The sequence below is a fragment of the Periplaneta americana genome, chromosome 16 (assembly GCF_040183065.1).
Source record: "Periplaneta americana isolate PAMFEO1 chromosome 16, P.americana_PAMFEO1_priV1, whole genome shotgun sequence".
Taxonomy (NCBI): domain Eukaryota; kingdom Metazoa; phylum Arthropoda; class Insecta; order Blattodea; family Blattidae; genus Periplaneta; species Periplaneta americana.
The window spans coordinates 157,957,145-157,970,747 of NC_091132.1; the positions used below are offsets into that span (position 1 = coordinate 157,957,145).

The window sequence follows — 13,603 nt, forward strand, 5'->3', positions numbered from 1 at the left end:
ATTTAATTTTGACGGATTTCCAGATGTTTAACTGACTGGGATATATTTTGTGTGTGGGCAACGCTGCAAAACAGATCTGACTGCTCTAGAGATATGCTGTCGTGTTAGCAGTGTAGCCAACAGGATGGAAATGCAGTCAAATGTGACTGAATTTCAACTTAGCGGCCGGAAAAAAAAATGGCTTTGACGGGTGACGGATTTTGTGGCGCAAATTACAATCTATATCGCCTTTTGACTTTTTAGCTGTTGTTTTTAACTGTTTAATTGTTGAACGATTTTACTTTTTCTTTGAACAGCCCTTCCCGTGACGTCTCATGTTAAGGAATCCCCGTTTCAGATATCCTCGTTAAACAAGTCAGAGGTTAAAAAATTATTTTAATCCAGATTAAGTAGGTTGTGTTAAAATTGGCTTTTTATTTGTATATAGATATTGAATGGGTCTTATTTAATTTTTTTAAATTTTGACGGATTCTGACGGATAAAACTTAGGAAAGCAATAAAATTATTTTCAGAAATATTTTCTTGTAGGTAAATTTATTACTTTTTTATCCTGTGAATTTACTCGATATGAATGGAAATTAGAAACAAAAACAAAAAAGTAAATAAACCAAAGACAATTACAATGAGAAAAATTTTCTTGTAGTTAGGTCTATGTAATTTTATATTTCACCTTTGCTTATTTTCTTAAAATAAAGATTTAAAACAAAAAGGCAACCTAAACAAATAAAATTACAAAGAGAGAAGGAAAGAAATATTACATTCTGAAACTGACATAGAGCTCAAAAACAATTTTTTCACCTATTACACAATTTGTAATAACAGTAGCAAATACAGTACCACTCAATGACGATAGCATTCTAAGGATAACAAACATTGAGAAACTCACACGTAATTACAAAACCCAAGAACACAAACAAGTACACAAATAATTTACTGTACCCTTATTACTCTAATTATTTACAATCTTTCCATACATACTGTTACAAACATATGGCGTATACTGTACGTTTTGGAGGTAAGAACAGCATTGTGTTATGGTGGCTCATATTCGTCAGATCAAACAGTACGGTGTTACTCTTTCATTTTCTAATCAACCTTACTAACTGGGACAAATTTCTTCCCCCCAGGCATAGCTTGACTGATATCCTGTGACCCGTAGAAATATGTCACTAGTTTCATAACGGTCTGTAGCAGAGATTTCTGTTTCTCCCTGTGTGGAGTACCCAGTACTATCCTTCTGTTGCTATTATCGAACTGGCGGATCAAGGTCACGTACAAAACAACACGAGTCACTGAACTGAAAACTGTGAACTGAAGCACTGGTAATTCCGGCTGTCCCAGCTGAATTTAGTTGACGAGAATGGATCAGGATTGGGGTGATCACACGTAGCAAATGCAGTCGGTTGGTTGACCTTGAGGCGCCAATTCGAAAAGCACAGATAACAGCCCTTTGGCGGTTTGCAACATATGTTTACTGTAAAACAGGCTGCAATGTTGAAATTCGAATTCCATAACATCTATCTTTTGTATTAGAAACATTCTTCTTCATGTTGTCCAAAACTTCTTCCCCGTTATCTTGTTACGACTCTGTATTCTTCTACCGTTCTAAATTTTTATATCTCAATGTTCTGCTTATATTTTGCACTTCCCTCTGCGAATATTTTTCTGAACAATTTTTACTTCTTCAATGGAATACCTCTGTCGCCAATATTGTTTAATGTTCGTTCAAATCGATAATAAATTAATTTTTCTCCATTTCAGTAACTTCAATGTCACACTCGAACTACTGCAGGATTACACATCACTGCCACTACAAATGGGTTCTGCTATTTTGCTGACACACTCTTGCACAGGAGCATAAACTTCGGAACTCAACAGTTTATTTCTGCAAACTGAACTTAAGCCACAGTCTATCATATACAGTCACGAAGCTTGGGATGATTTTTGCAATTCTCGCGATATTTGCTAGCCGCACAGAGAGCTGTGAGTATTAGGAACAACAGAATGTGTCACTGTAATCGTGATCTAATACAGGCCGTAAGGCTGACCATGTGACTCACTTTACCGGATCACGAAGGGCGGCGTTTCAACCATATAAATTAGTTGGAATTCTTGAAGAGTAACATATTTCTCTAAAATATAGTATAATTGCATTAATAAAATTTAAAACTATGATTATGAGACATTTCAGACATAATTCACTTGCGAGTTCAGGTGTTATATTATTTTTGATGTGAAAATTACGTTGTTCGTACGTGTAATAAATGCCTTTCTTTCGATTAAATACTGCGAAATTCTTGTACATTCATTTTAATGCACTATTCAATAATTTTCAGTTGCACCGCACGGATATTTAGATATGTTGAAATTATAGGTTATGTCTACTGTACCAGTTGCCCCTTTCTGTCTAATTTTAGTGGTCTCCAATGCCCTGCCACTACATATGTATGTTATATGGAAATTATAAGTTATGTTTACTATATTTAACGTATATTCCTATATTCGCAACTATACATTATAATTAAACATAATGTCATGTATGACATCCCTCACATTCATTTTGTATGTATTTTAATACTACTATTGAGTAATGAATTATACTACTACCTAAGTGACGAAGTAACACAATCGTACGTACTCTAATTTTCTGTCTACAAGTAAGGAAGGTAGATGTGCTAAATTAAAATCATAATATAAATTCTTTTTTACTAAACCTCAAAATAGCTTCAATTCTAAACTTAAAATGTTGATGCGAACAGATTATGTTAACATGTAAAATTGTCTTCACATTAAAATAACACAGTTTTTTAATTATTTCTGCAACATATTATGCAACAAGAAGTAAACGGAACTTATGGACACATTACACTAAATAAAACTTAGCAATGATACGTAATAAAGTTATAATGTAATATTTCAGTGAGCTGCATACATTGAAATGGAAAACCCGAACAAACATTACTCTGGTCTAGATCGAAAAGCCATTGACTGTGCCGTATTTCGCTTTGTTGTGAACAGTTGTGTAAACTGTGAAATGTTCGTTATCGGTTGTAATAACTGTAAATGGCTAAAATGCAATAATTTGAATAATAATATGGGACAAGGAGATGTCTGTAGCACTCTCAATTGTAAGAAAAAATAGGTTACAATTATCCTTCTTCCGAAAGATCCAGGAAGATGAGTTTATAAAATATAATATATATACTTTATGGAAATAATATATAAACCTTAGGTATTTCATATTTCAATAGTGGAAGGGAGTTGTTAATTTTTTCAAAAGAATACGATATCATTAGTGCAATACATTTTATCGTCTCCTAGGGAAAAGTTCTGTGATGAGGCGATAGTAGCGATCCTGATGGTTAGCAACTATCGATGGATGCATATTTGAACTGTCCATGAATGATTATTTAGTAAGTATTGAGCTTCGTGAATGTATATACTAGACTGTGCTTAAGCTTGCGTCTTCTCTTTCTTTTCTGTAAGAAAACCCAACGCATGACAAATAAAAAGCCGTAGAAGGTTTACTTCAAGTAATTTATATATTTTTTTATTATTTTAGGGAGAATTTATGGTTGAATGAATAAGTATAGGTTATTAATTTTTTTTTGTACGTTAGGGTTCAAGAAAATAATTTGTTTACATATGAATATTGATTCACTTTGTTCCACTCATTACACTAGTAGACATAGCCCGTATATCTTGTAGCACAAAGACTCGTTTCACTCTGGTTTATATTTCATAGGTCATGAATGAGTACAAATAAGAAATAACTTGATAAATATGTAAAATTAGGGTTACTTTAATAAAATTTTTAGATTTACCCACATTGTATGACTACAAGTATTTTTTGATTCCCAATAAACCAACAACTAAAACGACAATGCATATCGATAAGTATGTCAATAACGATATATAAAGTCGACATTAGGCATTTAGATGTAATTTGAGCATAAATTACAAATGGCGTTCTTTCATGAGTACAAGCCAGTTAACATAAACATAGGTTAACTAACTTCAAAATTTATGACAAAATATTTAAGAATCCAAATCACGTGGTAATCTGTTCAGATAAACGTAGAATAATACTGAAAGCGATTCTATTGAATTTCAGAGTTAGACACAATGTAAGAAGAAGATATCATGTTACGTCCTCCTTGCTACAACAAATACGATGAGAAAGTACTTATATGATGACAACACAGTGATTAAGTTTCATGATCCCTGAAAGTTTCTCTTTAATTGCAAATGTTCACTTTCATTGTATGCATTTAACTGTATTTCCGTTCTCGGTTTACTGTGGACCAGGCCTGAAGTTTTTAACTTACAGGATTGAGAAATGCACATTTCACAGACATCGCATTACCAAATCTTTTCGTCAGTGTGTTTGAAAACATAATTAAAATAATCCTGCAAACTAAACACTTTTCATAAACATAACATTTAAAAGAAATTTCCCTTATAGGCGTTCATGTCATTTTAGGTTACCCTACCGACAGAAATACTAAACACAAAATAACATAAGTAAGGATTTTTAACAATATGGGTTCATTAACACTTAAACTATATCTGCAAGCGAAACTCATTTGTCAATCATTACAATTAGAAGTTTCCTAGCCAGTTTATGGCTTTTTAAACTCCTTGAATGAGATGATCACACAATACGAATATCGTACTTGAAAGGTTTTTTCGTCTCAATGCCGGCGTTCATGAGCTTTTAAGCCACCAGACTGAGAGAAATACTTACCACAAACATCACATTTGAAAGGTTTCTCGCCTGTATGCAGGCGTTCATGACTTTTTAGGTTACTAGAACATGTAAAAAACTTACCACAAACATCACATTTGAAAACTTTCTCGCCTGTGTGAAGGCGTTTATGTTTTCTCATGGAACTCAAATCCGAGAACAACTTCCCACAAACATCACATTTGAAAGGCTTCTCGCCCGTGTGCCGGCGTAGGTGGGATTTTAACTGGCTCAATTGCGAGAAAGAGTTGCCACAAACACCACAATTGAAATGTTTCTCTCCAGTGTGCAATAATTTATGTCTCTTCAAGGTACCAGACTCCGAGAAACACTTGTCACAAACATCACACTTGAAAGGTTTCTCGCCTGTATGCTGACGCTCATGAACTTTCTTGTTATTAGAATTCGAAAAAAGCTTGCCACAATCATTGCATTTGAAAGGTTTCTCGCCCGTGTGGAGGCGTTCATGGTTTCTCAGGAGACTCATATCCGAGAACGACTTGCCACAGGTATCACATTTGAAAGGTTTCTCGCCTGTGTGCCAGCGTCCATGATATCTCAGACGACTCAAATGCGAGAAAGCCATATCACAAACATCGCACTTGAAAGGTTTATCACCTGTATGTAGGCGTTCATGACTTCTTAGGTTACTAGAATTTATAAAACACTTACCACAAACATCACATTTGAAGGGTTTTTCGCCTGTATGCACGCGTTCATGAACTTTCAAACCACTAGACTTTGAAAAACACTTCCCACAAACATCACATTTGAAAGGTTTCTCGCCTGTGTGCTGGCGTTTATGGTATCTCAGATAACTCAAATGCGAGAAAGCCACAACACAAACATCGCACTTGAAAGGTTTCTCACCTGAATGTAGGCGTTCATGACTTCTTAGGTTACTAGAATTTGTAAAGCACTTACCACAAACATCACATTTGAAAGGTTCCCCGCCTTTATGGAGTCTTTCATGAACTTTCAGGTTACTAGCCCTTGAAAAACACTTGCCACAAACATCACATTTGAAAGGTTTCTCGCCTGTGTGCCGGCGTCCATGATTTCTCAGATAACTCAAATGCGAGAATGTCATAACACAAACATCACACTTGAAAGGTTTGTCACCTGTATGTAGGCGTTCATGACTTCTTAGGTTACCAGTATTTGTAAAACACTTACCACAAACATCACATTTGAAAGGTTTTTCGCCTGTATGCAGGCGTTCATGAACTTTCAGGTTACCAGACTTTGAAAAACACTTGCCACAAAAATTGCATTTGAAAGATTTTTCGCTTGTATGCCGACTTATATGCCTTCTTAGAGTACACATTTCCGAGAAACACTTACCACAAACATCGCATTTGAAAAATTTCTCGTCCGAATGGCGGCGTTCATGGCTTTCAAGGCTACTTTTCGTCGGAAAACAGGTACAATCAACATCGTGTTTCAAAGGTATCTTGACTGTGTCCTTCGCCAAATCCCTATTCAATTTTGCCCAATTCGAGGAACATATTTTAGACAATCCAAATTCTAATTGCTTTTCATCTTCACGAGTCCGCGCAAGTCTCCCCGAGAAACTTGTATTCTTGGACATCTCACACACAGTCTCTTTCTCTTCAAGTGCAATACCGTCCAATTCTGACGATACAGTCTTCTCAATGGTAGTTGCAATCCTAAAGAAAATAAACTATAAAGCTACAGGATATTTGCAAAAAATAAATATTGAATAATTGAATATTCAAATCCAAGCAAACCTATTTCAAGAGGAGGTATATTACCAATAGAGATATAGAGATGTACATCCTTATATAAATAATTTATGAGTAATGCTGGAAGAATCAAAATTGTCTCAGCATATTGGTCTACACCTGTGCATAAAATTTTACAAGGATTACACCACGTTAGTAAACCTTAGTTGACTTTTCCTTCCAAAGTGTTGCTTACGAGATTACACAAGCAGTCAAATAGCACGGTCAAGAGTGGCACTCGGAGCTTCATTACACTTTCTGCCGCTAGGTTCGCCTCGCAGTTCTACTAAATGATGAATAATTCCATTACTAAGCATTGTGTATCGTAAAAATTATTTTATTAGTTTTGCATTACTGATGAAGTACGAAGATTATAAACATGTCAAGCATATTACAGTCTTAATTCAGACTTATTGGTGACTTTTTAAATAAAAGTATACGGATTTTCAATGTGATTTAATGGAGTTTATGATTTTGTTTCCCGAAAGTCTGGATTTGTTCAATTAAAAATTCTGTTTTCGAACTACATTGTATTGCATTGTATTCTATTTATTAACATTCCATGGTACTCATACATGCTTACAGCTAGAATATGGAACGAGTCAAAAAACTTAATACCATTATAAAATCTTAATTTATAGTCACAGTCTAGATGCAATATATATAGACGAGATTTACAATATAGTCTACTAGTACAACACAAAGTTTTAGTATCAATTTTATGAAGTGTTATTGAATGTCATGAATTCACCTACAGAATAGAAGGTGTGAAAAATTAGGTACTTCTTTAATGTGGCCCTAAATAATTTTATGTTTTGAGTTTCATTTTTTATATCGATAGGGAGGCTATTAAAAATTTTTACTGCCATATAACGCACTTCTTTTTGATAGCACGATAGACTTGCCGATGGAGTATGAAAGTCATTTTTTACGTGTATTTATGCTATAAACAGTTGAATTAGTTACAAAGTTTTCACAATTACAAGCGAGGAAGATCATTAATGAAAAGACATGCTGACAAGCCATGGGCATTATTTGTAATTTTTTTTTAAATAGCCCTACACGATTCCCTAGATTTGGCACCTACTATTATTCTAATTACTCTTTTTTGTAATAGAAATATATTGTTACTATCTCTGGAATTTCCCCAGAATATTATTCCAAAACTCATTACCGAGTGGAAGTATGCAAAGTATATTGTTTTTAAGGTATTGATATTTACTATCTTTTGCATAGATCTAATAACAAAACAAGCTGAATTTACTTTGGGGGTAATGTCTTTAATATGATTTTTCCAATTTAACACCTTATCGATTTTTAAGCCAAGAAATTTGGTGGTTGTTGTTTCTAATAGGGATATAATATTAATTATAACGAATAAACTTTCCTGCTATTAGAAAAATTTATAATTAATTAAGTAAGAATGGTAGACATATTTAAAAAAAATAAATAAGATTTATTAGTGTCGAAGTTTTAATAAATAAAATTGAAAATAATACTTTTATGAATTTATTAAGTAATAACGGTGTAAATTATTATAGATGATAAAAGTGATAAAAAGATTAAGACGTTATAAATTGGTAAATATTATTCTTTAATTTGACAGGATGGTACTAATTTATAAATGTATTAGAAACATAATAGCAATGAATGGAAATGAGTGCATGCGATTGAATTGATTAAAGTGGAATTTATGTTATCATGTAATTAGTTTGACAAATAATGTGTTTAAACAAGTAAGCTGACAGCTGTAATAAGGTTACATCGAGGATTTTGCTGACAAGCGTAAGCACGAGGTTAGACACTGCCCTACATATTCACATAGAATGTTCTGATTCAGCTATTCTGTTTGTTCACATATTGTCTGCATCTGCTAACCTCTATGCGATATTTATTACATGAAATAGTTAAGTATTGTGTAAACGAGGAACTGAAATTTAAATATAAATATGACTGTGGTAAAAGACAATTAGATGAATATAGCAGCAAGGACGATTTATATACACTTGTTTATTATAGAAAATAAAAAATGAGAATTTCTATCTTAGCATGTAAACAAGTTTTGAATGTGTAAAAAATAAATGCGATAGGGTGAAAACTTGCACTAAAACCAGAAGTAAGTGTAAGTTAAACCAACATAAGTTGAATAATTATATGATAGAAAATTTGTTATTAAATTGTGTAAATATTGTGTATTATCATTATTTGTGAATGTATCAGTTTTAAGATTAAGTTATGTACTTTTGAACTATTAATAAATAATATCAATATCAATATTAATTATTGCGCTAGAAATTTGAGACGTTGAATTTGGACAGGATTTAAATTGAATTATGTTAGTTTTGTTACAATTTAATATTAATTTATTGACTGAGAACCAGTCACATATTTTGAAGAGAATTTCCTCTGTTGAAGATTGGAATGTGTTGGAGTTATTGGTTGTAATTACTATACTTGTGTCATCTGCAAATAATATGGGATGACCTACATCTTTTATTAGGTGGACAAGATCATTTATAAACACTAGAAAAAGTAGGGGACCTAATATTGATCTTTGAGGAATTCCATTATTAATAGTTCCCCATGTAGATGCAGATTTCATAGTTGTATTGATTTCAAATTTCAGTTTCCTATCTATTACATATGAGTGAAACCATTGGTGTGCAACACCTTTAATTCCATAATAATCTAATTTATCTAGCAGGATTTTATGAGTTATACAGTCAAATGCTTTGGATAAATCACAGAATATCCCTCCAACTTGTAATTTTTTATTAACTGCCTCCAGAATTTTGTCAGTTAAACTAAATGTTGCATTTTCTGTGACTTTATTTTTTCTAAATCCAAATTGTTCTGGTACTAAAATGTTGTATCTTTGTAGGTGATGATATAATCCTTTATACATTACTTTTTCAAAGATTTTGGAGAAGACTGGTAGAAGTGATATGGGTCTGTAATTTTCTGGAGACGTTGTTTCTCCCCTTTTGAACATAGGAATAACCACAGAATATTTTAATCTCGCGGAAAATTTACCATTGAACATTGAATAGTTACATAAATAACTTAATGGCCCAGTTATAATATGTGAACTCGCTTTTAATATTTTGCTTGTTATTTCATCATACCCTGAGGAGTATTTTGACTTTAGATTTTTAATAATTGCAATTATTTCTTTTTTTTTTGGAAATATTTGAATATTTGGGAATTTTGTTGGGAAATATTGTGTTAAAGAATCTGAACTGTTAGTAAAATTATCTTGGGGGATGAGGTAATCAGTTATTGTAAGAAAAATTTGTTAAATTATGTTTGCAATTTCATTTGGGTCTGACGTTTTTGTATTGTTAAATATAAGGGTCTAGTTGTTACTTTACTTTTCGATCGTCCACTTTCTTTTTTAATTATGTTCCAAGTTATTTTGATTTTATTATCAGAGTTTTGTATTGTTGTATTATAGTGTAATTCTTCAGCTTTTTTAATTACTTTGTGTAATATTTTTGAATAATTTTTATTTTAAGTTTGTATCATTACTATTTCTGCTCTGTATGTATAATGATCTCTTGGTTTTGCATGAGATTTTAATACCTTGTGTAATCCATCTATTGTTACATATTGTTTCATTTTTATACTTTACAGGAAAACTGGATTAAAAAATATTTAGAAATGTTTTATGAAACTCGTTGAATTTACTGTTCATATCACTTTGACTGTATACTAATTCCCATGTTTCATTTTTAAGATTTACTTCAAAATTATTTAATGATTCCGTGTTTATATTTCTGAATCTCACTTTAGTTGGTTTTTTTGATGATGTGTTAATATTTGTACTTAGGAGTTGAGTATCGTGATCCGAATAATTATTGGGGATGTTTGAGATATTTTTTCTTTTCCGATGAATATGTTGTCTACTGCAGTAGCTGAATCCCCTTGTATTCTGGTCGGAAAGTTCACTGTGTAAATTAAATTGAAAGATGCTAGCAATGAATTTAGTTGATCTTTCCTATTGCTTTCTGTTAGATAATCGATATTGATGTCTCCGCAAATAATGCATTCACGTTTCAGTTTCTGTAAGTATTCTAGTGTCTTTTCCAATAAATGAATAAAATTTTGTAGTCTCCAGATGGTGCTCTATATAGACATATTATAATGAAATTATATGTTTCATTTTCTAATTCAACAGCACAAATTTCTAAATCCCTGTCTTTGCAAAAATGTGAAAAATCAATATTTTTGAAATTAAGGTCAGATTTGAGAAATACACTCACGCCTTCATCCTCAAGATTTTGTCTGCAGTAACTAGCACCTAATTTATATCCTTCCGGTGAGAGAGAGACAATATTTCCTGTTGTTTCATATGGTGTTCGGTAATACATAGCATATTCGGATTTAAATGTTCGGAATCTAAGGATGCAAGGAGTTCATCATTCTTATTTCTTATACTTCTTCATCAGGTTCACTTACTCTGGCAAGTTGACTCTTTTCAGTTCCGTGTTTTTCCCTCAGATTCCCTCTAATTTAATGCTGATAGGAACTACCAGTTCCTTCTACTATCAGATAATATTTTTATCATCATCATCATCATCATCATTGTTATTATTATTTTTTATTATTATCCCAAGGCCAAATTGATGCCATTTATTTTGATTTCAGTAAAGCATTTGATGTTGTTCCTCATCAAATCTTAATAAGTAAATTAGATTAGTTTGGACTTTGCATTAATTATCTTAGCTTATTTGAAAACTATTTAGCCAACAGACAATCTTGTGTTCGGTTGGAAAACTCTCTCTCTGATCCTTTCACTACTCTTTGTGGTGTTCCACAGGGCTCCACGTTAGGTCCGTTATAATTCTTGCTTTTTATTGATGACATTTGTAAGCCCATCTGTTATTATCTTCTCCCTGCCGATGATTTAAAAATATTTAGGAAAATTAATAGACTTGCAGATTGTCATTAACTTCAAAACGATATACATGCCATTCAACATTGGTCTGACTATAATAATCCATGGCGCTACAACCCAGGAAGGACCAAGACCGACCAGCCGGCTGCTGGCCTCACGGCCACATGCTGAAGCAGGGGTGGTAGCTGGTTTGCGTAACCGGATTTCGCTACCTATTGTAGCTCCCCAAGTGCGTCACGATGCTGGGTGGGCACCGGTCCCATACACTGGCCGAAAGTTCATGAGAAAATTTCTTCCCCCATGAGGACTCGAACCAGTGCGCATTCCGTAACACGAGTCCTAGGCAGGATGCCTTAGACCACGACGCCACGGCGCGGGACTGGGCTGACTATAATGGTATGAAAATGAACATTTCTAAAACATACGTTATCTCTTTTTCTAGGAAGGCAACTACATTAAAGTTTAACTATTCGCTATTGAATGCCTCCATAATCAGGAAGGACTGTATAAAGGATCTCGGTAAGTTAATATTTTGATCCTAAATTGTACTTTCATGACCGCGTTGATAATTTTTTTAATCATTCATGGTCTCATTAGGTCTATTACTTATTCCTTTTCCTCTCCTGATACACTACTTACATTATATTATGCTTTAGTAAGGTCTGAATTAGAATATGCATCTGTTGCATGGAACTCTATTACTTCTACTGATTCGGCTAAACTAGAAAATATCCCAAGAAAATTCATTTCTCTTTGTGCGTTCAGATTTGTACCCAACTCCTCTTCTTTAAATTATGAACTATCTAGTAAATACTTTAACTGTACAAGTCTGTATTCGAGACGTCAGGATACTGATCACACTTTCTTTAGTAATGCTATGAATGGTGTCACTGATTGTGATTCTTTTATACGTAACACCTATCTTAGAACTCCGTGAAAGGTTTTCGTGGTCAAGGAGTTTACTTCACTAAATTATTTAAAACACTTTCTCCAGTAGCCAGGTGTATTGAAAGTGCTAATTTGCAAGATATGATTTGATTTTACTTATGCATGATATATCCTTACTTGTTATTTAATATCTTTTATTACTGTTAGTTATTGCTATTTATTTTGTTGCATTTGGTCAATGATTAACGTTGACTATTACTGTATATTGATTGTAGTTCATCTCACTGCCATTTTCTGTCATTCATTCTCATCATCATTTGTTCTGTTTTGTTTTGTTTTTTTTTTTTTTTAATCTTGTGCTAAACTGTAATTGACCTTGTGCTGTTGTTTTGCACTTTAATATTCTAAATAAAAATAAATTATTATTATTATTATTATTATTATTATTATTATTATTATTATTATTATCATTGAACTAGTGTACTTCTTCGTTTGTCTTGCCTTAAGACAATCACTAGCGTTATTAAATACTTTCGAGAAAATGAGTGTGATTAAAAAACATTTGCAATGGCGAAATATTCTATGACAATGGCTGAATATTGACACATCTAAGATTTACATTATTTAAGATACAACACACGCAGCTATGCAATTTTAATGTTGTGCATGCCAAGTTTAGTGTAACGTAGTCTCCTCACTTTTTTATTTTATTGGGTTATTTTACGACGCTGGATCAACATCTCAGGTTATTTAACGTCTGAATGAAATGAAGGTGATAATGTCGGTGAAATGAATCGGGGTCCAGCACCGAAAGTTACCTAGCATTTGCTCGTATCGGGTTGAGGGAAAACCCAGGAAAAAACCTCAACCAGGTAATTTTCTCCGACATGGAATCGAACCCGGGCTACCGGGTTTCGCGGCCATACGCACTGACCATTAGTCCCCTCATTCTCCAAGCCAAATCAAATATTATTACGACATTACGAGTAAAAAATAAATAATAATTACAATTACTCATTGTGATAAGGTACAACTATCACCGTATGGTGTATCAAAGATGTTTCTTTATGTTTTCATTAAATTGACATGTCATGAGTGACGACAGAAAACTAAGGTCCATACCTGTGGAGTAACGGTCAGCGCGTCAAACTGTGAAACCAGGTGACCCGGATTCGATTCCCGGTTGAGGCAAGTTACCTGGTTGAGGTTTTTCCGGGGTTTTCCCTCAACCCAATATGAGCAAATGCTGGGTAACTTTCGGTGCTGGACTCCGGACTCATTTCATCGGCATTATCACCTTCATCTCATTCAGACGCTAAATAACCG

At 33.3% G+C, this 13,603-nt stretch overlaps 2 protein-coding genes across 3 annotated transcripts in view; both read right to left on the bottom strand.

Moving 5' to 3' along the window:
• Positions 1–13,603, bottom strand: part of LOC138691562 (gastrula zinc finger protein XlCGF57.1-like) — a 449,766-nt gene that overhangs the window by 120,050 nt on the left and 316,113 nt on the right. The window lies entirely within an intron of this gene.
• LOC138691560 (zinc finger protein 665-like) overlaps positions 1–13,603 on the bottom strand; it is a 53,531-nt gene that overhangs the window by 3,225 nt on the left and 36,703 nt on the right. The window contains exon 8 of one of the 2 annotated variants that reach the window (XM_069813628.1): positions 774–6,417. The exons of the other annotated variant lie outside the window; for it this stretch is intronic. Coding sequence (XP_069669729.1) covers positions 4,695–6,417 — 1,723 coding nt within the window. The 3' untranslated portion in view covers positions 774–4,694. Of the gene's footprint in view, positions 1–773; positions 6,418–13,603 lie in introns of those variants that run through there. 2 annotated transcript variants of the gene reach the window in all.